Source organism: Montipora foliosa, chromosome 6 (assembly GCF_036669935.1).
Source record: "Montipora foliosa isolate CH-2021 chromosome 6, ASM3666993v2, whole genome shotgun sequence".
Lineage (NCBI taxonomy): Eukaryota > Metazoa > Cnidaria > Anthozoa > Scleractinia > Acroporidae > Montipora > Montipora foliosa.
The window spans coordinates 4,519,346-4,526,845 of record NC_090874.1 but is presented as its reverse complement, the minus strand read 5'-3'; the positions used below and the strand labels follow the sequence as shown (position 1 = coordinate 4,526,845).

General features: G+C 40.5%; 2 protein-coding genes across 3 annotated transcripts in view; one reads left to right on the top strand and one right to left on the bottom strand.

The window, feature by feature from the left end:
* Nucleotides 1-2,436, bottom strand: part of LOC138004961 (putative nuclease HARBI1) — a 6,728-nt gene extending 4,292 nt beyond the window's left edge. The window contains exon 1 of the mRNA XM_068851254.1: nt 2,320-2,436. Within this exon, the coding sequence (XP_068707355.1) occupies nt 2,320-2,436 (117 nt within the window). The remainder of the gene's footprint in view (nt 1-2,319) is intronic.
* The window catches only part of LOC138006398 (uncharacterized), a 47,864-nt gene that overhangs the window by 7,772 nt on the left and 32,592 nt on the right, over nt 1-7,500 (top strand). The window contains exons 1-7 of one of the 2 annotated variants that reach the window (XM_068852693.1): nt 3,663-3,837; nt 3,921-3,981; nt 5,189-5,241; nt 5,949-6,022; nt 6,472-6,541; nt 6,906-6,992; nt 7,112-7,213. In XM_068852693.1, coding sequence (XP_068708794.1) covers nt 3,753-3,837; nt 3,921-3,981; nt 5,189-5,241; nt 5,949-6,022; nt 6,472-6,541; nt 6,906-6,992; nt 7,112-7,213 — 532 coding nt within the window. In that variant the 5' untranslated portion in view covers nt 3,663-3,752. Of the gene's footprint in view, nt 1-3,662; nt 3,838-3,920; nt 3,982-5,188; nt 5,242-5,948; nt 6,023-6,471; nt 6,542-6,905; nt 6,993-7,111; nt 7,214-7,500 lie in introns of those variants that run through there. The other variant, XM_068852694.1, reaches the window with a different exon arrangement.

Sequence of the window (7,500 nt, the reverse complement as noted above, 5' to 3'; positions counted from 1 at the left end):
CGGTACATTTTGTTGATATTGACATCATTTATAATTGGTAACCAAAGTTATGGTGTACAGGACACTTCACTGTTTATTTAAGCAATTCTTTTGTTATTTAAATTTTGCCAACCACAGTGCAAAAGAATCTTTTGTTTCGACAGCCAATTGATCTCTGGTTGGCACATTAATAAGAATAGGTGACGTAACTTGAAGTCAGTAGGACTTATTTTAGGGTGACCCGAAAACAATGCCCCCCGGTCCATGGACCCCCCTACGGACCGGGTCCATGGACTGCCTTACGGACCGGTCCACGGACTATCTCTACGGACCCCTTCTACGGACCACCCCAAAAAACACAGAATTAAAAATAAATAACAACTGAAAATTTGTATATACGGGTTGTATGGAAAGACCACTCTTGCCGGTGAAATCTCAGCCGTTACGCTCCGCAAATCAGACTAAGGCTCAGGTGTTGCCTTTTCCTTCGCAGTTGACCAACTGAGTTCTTCCATCATTTTGTTCAGGACAGAGAGATCGTGAAGCCTGGGGCGATTTCAAAAACCCGCGGTAGAATGATCCGAACAAAATGGCGGAGGGAAAGAAAGAAAATACAAATAAAACTTACTTATTATCAATCTTTTTCGAAGGATTCCGGTCCACAGCGAAGGAAAGGGCAATATGTGATTAATAGACTTTGTACCCGAGCCTGAGCCTTAGTCTGTAGAATTTGCGGAGCGTTACGGTTGAGATTTCGCCGACACGAGTGACACGAGTGGTCTATCCAGACAACTGGTAAGTCAAATCTTTAGTTTTTATTTATTTTCATTTCTGTGTTGTTTTAGGGTGGTCCGTAAGGGTAGTCCTTGGACCCAGTCCGTAGAGGGGTCCATGGACCGGGAGTCAGTGTTTTCGGGTCACCCCTTGTTTTAGTTTTTAAGGAACGAAAACATGGCAGTTTACTGCCGTCGTGGTTTATAGACCATCAGTTCTGTAGGTATTTAACCTTTTTATTGCTAGATTGAGTCGTGGTGAGATGCTTCATTATACGAACTCCTTACATGGGGTAAAACGCTCTTTAAATGAAACCATCTGAAAGAAGCGAAAATGGAAGTTTAAATATGTCGCGGTACTCATCAACAAATGCCTGTAAAATAATGTTGAGGACGCCCCCATCACTAACCAAGAAGGGTTATGTCGCCATACTTTTCCATCTTTTCTTCAATCCAGATTTTGTTGCTACTCGCTCGCTACGCGCGCTCCGCAGCAAAAAATTTGACCACGATATGATCAATGAGTTTGTGTAACGGTTTTCATAAGTCGAGGTGACCAGGGATTGATCAAAACTGAAAGCAGAAGTGTAAGCACAAGACATTTCAGGGCCGTAGCCAGTATGAAGCAAACCGAGGCACTTGCCTCAGTCATTTTTTAGTGAATTTTTAAAATAACGCGCGATTCCAGTGTTGTCTTTAAAGTGCCCCTGACACCCAAATATTCTTTTCGCTAAAATAAATCTTTGCACCTGTTTGAAACGCATTGCGGCCATTTTTTTCCTTTTTGTAACAAATCCTGCCTTTTTATAGGCTTCAAAACTTGCGAAAAACTGGGCATCTTATGTTCACGACCGAGTCAGAAGGGGAGTGAGTCTAGTCCTGATTTGACGTCACAATCCACTTTGCATGCATGTTTACGAAGAGTAATGTAAATCAGTTTGTGACGTCAAATCAGGACATTTCCTCGGTCATATTTTCTGGCTACGGCCCTGCATTTACGATTCAAAGGTCGATAATGGTTCCTCACTGTGTCAAGCGAGGCTCCTCCACAGAGCAATGCATTTTGGTCGCTGTGCAGTGCATTCTAGTCTAAAGGCGCTGTTACAAAATAGTGAAATGTTTCGCGCAACTTGTCTCGCAATGTTCTGGCGACATTGTGGCGGGACAAAAGTGTAACATACCCTGCAACGGTCAAAATCGTTGCGAGACAAGTTGCACGAAAAGTAGAACTTAATTCTATTTTCGGCAACGGCTCTTGCAACTTGTCTCGCAACGATTTTAGCCGTTGCGGCGTATGTTACACTTTGAAATGTTTTGCCGGCGCAACTTGTCCCGCCACAATGTCGCCAAAACATTGCGAGACAAGTTGCACGAAACATTTCACAGTGTAACAGCGCCTTTAAAAAGCGTTATGTATTTTGGTGAAAAGCCGAAAACCTCGCGCCACAGCAAAAGTTTTTTCTCTTAACAATAATAATAATAATAATAATAATAATAATAATAATAATAATAATAATAATAATAATAATAAAATTTACACCAATTCTGCCCGTTTATGGCTCCCTACCCTGCCCCGGGCCGACAGGTTTTTCTCCGGATACTCCGGTTTTTCACTCACACCAGAACTTTGCTTTAGTTTTGCCACAATTGCTTGTAGATATGGAAAGAACTCAAGTGAGGCCATCGCTACTGTGCGCATGTGATGGATGAAGAACCTTCCGCTGATTGGTTGAATGTTTCAGTGCTAAGTACCATATTTTTTTGTTCCAAATATGGTACTTAGCAAATTGAATATTCAAAAGCTTGTCTCCCAGCACACAAGGGGCCGTTACACGTTTCAACCCTTGTGGGTTTCTGGTGCAAGTGCATGTTGTCCTAAGTAGCGTGTGTATGTAGATATGGAAAGAACTCAAGTGAGGCAATCGCTACTGTGTGCATGTGATGGATGAAGAACCTTCGCTGATCCACAGCAACGGTGATCTAATCCGGAGGTCGTGGGTTCGATTCCCACCCGGGTCAGAGATTTTTCTCTGTCCTTGGGTGTTGCGTTAGAAGTTCCTGATGCTGTGGATCAGCGAAGGTTCTTCATCCATCACATGCACACAGTAGCGATGGCCTCACTTGAGTTCTTTCCATATCTACATATACACGCTACTTAGGACAACACGCACTTGCACAATTGCTTGTAATCACGCAATTTAATTGTCTAATTTGCCGCTGTCGACTGATAAGAGCATGGACAATGCTGCCGCGTCATGCTCGCGTCAATGTGTTACGCAATGTAATAGCCAATCAGAAACACTCATTTTGGGAAATAAACCAATAAAGTAATAGACAACGCTTTGCTCTTTCTTTGTGTCATGATCTTGGTCACGCTCCGATATAAACATTTTCTTTGGCGTTAAACAAATCGCGTGATTTGGTTTGATTTGCGCGCATGAAATTAAAAATAAAAGCAAGCAATAACGATGTCCTTCTCTTAAGTACTTTACTGAAAGTAAGTCAAACATCAAGGAAGGCTAAAGATTACGATTTGACCTTTGCAAAAATGAACGGCCCATTTGAGGGGACAGTGGCAAATTGGCCCAATGCAAAGATGGTGCTCCATTTGGGAGCTGCGAGATGAACCCTCGACGTCATATAGCCAATCACTCGCACAAAGAAACGCCATCGTTGGTTCCTAGACCGTCTAACAAAGTTTCAATACGTGAAAATCCTCGCTCCTCCATTGCAGTGTCAATCGATCCATATCCATCTATTTCTAACTAGTATTTCAACCAACCGATACCATCACCTTAAACAAAACACCAGTAAATATTTAACGAAGAAGAGCGTGCTACCAGTCAAAACACTTTCGTCTTATTCGTCTTTTCCATTTTTGCATGGGACAACCATACACTACAACAGGTGGCTGAAAGAAATATTGTCCTTTCTTTATGAGGAACTCATTTGAGCGCCGGCACGGGCGGAAATTTATGCCTTCGGGAAGGACATTGCATTATGAAGACGTGGAAATATGTTGCTGTAGTCTTATTCAGTTTAGCTTTTTCTGTTCTCTGTGAACCTGAAGAACCTCTCGATAGAGGTAGGAGGTGTTATAGGAAAAAAGTGCAATATTATTGTAATATTTGAAAGCAGCCGTTAGCAGCGATATTTAATTAATCTTAGGTTGGGGAGAGAATATCGAGTGGAGAACATTTCAAGATGGTTTAAAGGAAGCAGAGAAGAGGTTGGTATGATTAGTTTTCTTTATCCATTCAATCACTAAAAAAACTGAACGGGTCAACAATACCAAGCCAAAACAACATATAGCAGCTTGCTTTTTGTCTCGAAAGACATCGGCGAGAGAATTATCTATTGGTAATATACTTTCCACTTACTTAAAAGTTTCCATAATTTCCAATTCAGTTCGTTCAAATCTTTTTTTTTTCGCCTGGCATTATTTTAACTCACTGAGTAGCAGACATAGCTTTAATTTAGCCCATAGAAACATAAGACTAAGCTAAGCACTTTTTAGCCACTGGCATGGTGTCTTGTTTTGAACGTAGTTATTTGATGCGGAGATACTGCATTTGATCGGACGAACAAACTTAGATTCTTGGATGCTCTTTTTTTTCTCGGAGTCACGTGCTATTAAATCGTAATTAAGTCGGCTCAGTGTAGTTCAAAAAGAACATCGGGAAATTTATTTAAAGAGAATATAAGGGAATAGCGACAACAATGTTCCGATTCAATTGGTGCAGCGGTTATACATCAAAAATGAAAGGAATATATAACCAATCAAGGATTACAGAAGCTTTACCATGGAAAAAAATTATAACCACCAACACTTGTGAGTGCACCACAAGAGCAGCTCTATCTCTAGAACTTGTTTGTCGTAAAAGGTTAATTGCAACTTATGCTGTTTTGTACTTATTTTTCTTTATCCTGACGGAGACATCCCTTTTTTTTTCTAGTGAATAGCTGATGCAAACTAGAACAATCCGAGATTTCATGTTTGTTATTCACTATACGAGTCATTCCTGAAGGGAGCCTCAACGAACAACTTTAGTTAATTAATTTTAAAAGAAGCAACGCAAGCTCAGGAAAAGCACTCCATTAACGGTCGAAAACCCAGTGCGGGCAAACCGTCAAAAAAATGTGTTTCAATCCGGGGTTTGAGGGACTCAAAGCACAAACCTTATAACTGAACATCGGGTGATTTGGGTCAAACCTTTACCTGAAAATTCCTTAAATAGTTGAGAACTGGGAGTTACGTTTTTTTTTTTCAGTGGCAGCTACGAAGCGGCCAAATATTCAGCTGATATTTGACATTTCAGCCCTCGCACGACCAAGGTCCTCTTGGTAGTCGTACCTTAACCTTCACGATCTTGGTAGTAGCCTATCCTCCGCAACGAAGAAAGAATTTACTAAAAAGTTGTTTTATTTCCGAACAGTGACAAACCGTTAATGCTGCTTATTCATAAGACTTGGTGTGGATCATGCAAAGGTAAAAAACTGACTGTGAACAAAATTCTCGTTTCAGATGCACAGAGCAAATGGCATTTAATCGAAAACAAGGGAACAACCCGGCCTTTTCATTCCATCTATTGATAGATTACTTCCAGGTTATGTCTAATTCCCACCCACGACTAAAACCTTGTGAAGTTTCTCCCTCACACCCCCTGAACAACTTTAGTTATAAAGGCCTTGCACGACACAACATAAGTGTTTGACCTCGAAAATCCAAACTTGTTCAGGGGCGGGAAGAGAGATCTGAGGAACAGATATTTCCTTTAAGAAGAGCCAAGTGTACCAAATGTTTTGATCTCAATAATAACAATAATAACAGCAAGGAAGTGAGTAACTGAGTTTCTTTTTCATTAGTTTCGTGTCTTAACTTTTATGTCCCTTCTTTATCTTTCAGTTTACTGTGAATTAGAGCACATTCACAAAGAATTTGTCGACCACAAGTTATACATATCATCAGTTACATATGACCTCTTCAAATTTAAGACTATCGATCAGTTTACTGCAAGTTATTGAAATTATCGCGAAGAACTGCTTTGAATTTCCGGAACAGTTATCAGCCGGGTATTCTCCTGCCAGGAGTAGTAGTGCGAGAGGGGGGTGTGGTTGCCTCTCCAAGGATCTAAAATGAAAGAAACTGATTTTTCAGTAAACAAGGTTATTTTTACCCTTTGTATTCGTTCACAGCTTTAAAACCCGCATTTGCTGAGTCCCAAGATATTACAGAGCTTAGCAAGAATTTCGTGATGGTGAATGTGGAGGTGATGTCAAAAATTCAATGTTTTTTCACGTCGTGTTCATGTCAATCATTCTGCAGGAACTTGATAAAGGTGACAGGAGGTGTTCATTGTCGCTGCTGTGTAGAAAAAGAACAAAAAAAATTGATGACGATGACGATAATGATGTTGAAGATGATGATGATGACGATGAAGATGACGATAACGATGACGATGACGATGATGACAATAACGGTGACGATGACAATGACGGTGACGATGACAATGACGATGACGGTGACGATGACGATGACGATGACGATGACGATGACGATGACGATGATGATGATCATGATGATGATGATGACGTTGATGACGATGATGATCATGATGGAATCAAAGGTTGGGGAACAACATGATTTGCTAATCCTGCGCACTCGAAAAGAAAGAGATGATGTTCTGTATAGTGGTGAAATATATATTATTTTTTGTAGGATGAAGAAGAACCTAAGGATGAAAAATACCGTCCAGACGGCAGATATATTCCTAGAATTTTGTTTCTGTGTAAGTACTTGATATAGTTGAGATGTTATTATATCTGGGTCACAAACTGATTGCTTGCAAGGAGAATTGCAACGTTTTCAAACTTGGCGGTCGTCATGGAAACTGTAAAGTGCGCATTTAATCACAAAAACGATTTAAATCGTATCCAAGACATTTTGAATGGGGTCTGTTAGAAGCCTGGAGGTCCAGAGGTCGCCTTGCCACTAACTAGAAGAAAAGTGCGCAAAAACTGCAACAAGGCAAATAAAATGTTGATTAATTGATTGATTTCATTCAACATTACTTGTTGGGTAGACATTTCCACACACGGAAGTCTATATTTCTCCTTTTCCATTGATGCTACATCATCGTAATTTTCCCACAGCGTCAGATGGCAAGGTCATGGATCAATTTTACAATAAAAATGGGAGGCACAAAGACACCAAATACTACTACGGGAAAAGCTCTGAGAGTAAGTAAAATTGTCTCTAGTTGTAGCGATACCACTTTGAATTTACCTATGAGTATTGTAATGTACCTGTTGCTGGCACCGTAGCTTAATTAACTGCATATTTGATTTTAATAATGCAGTCGAGGACAGCATGAGGGCAGTTGTGGAATCCAAAGGAAAAGATGAAACTGCGAAAGATGAAGACGAACCTGGAGTCATAGAAAATAACGTTCTGGCCAGAGGTAAGTACGAACTGATTCCGGAAATTAAACAATTTCCTAAATGTATATCTAGCACCTGTTACAGCTAATCAAAGCGCATTGATTGCAAATAATAATTATAATAACGAACTTAAGTATAATTACATAGGTGATTATTGAAAATTCCCTGCACTGATTGGTTGCACTTGAAGTGATATTATTAACTTCTTACTAACCGAGCGCGAGGGCCGTACTGGGAATATTGGCCCGTCGTCGTGGCAGTACGGACCGAGCGCAGCGAGGTCCGTACAAAAACGACCGAGGGCCAA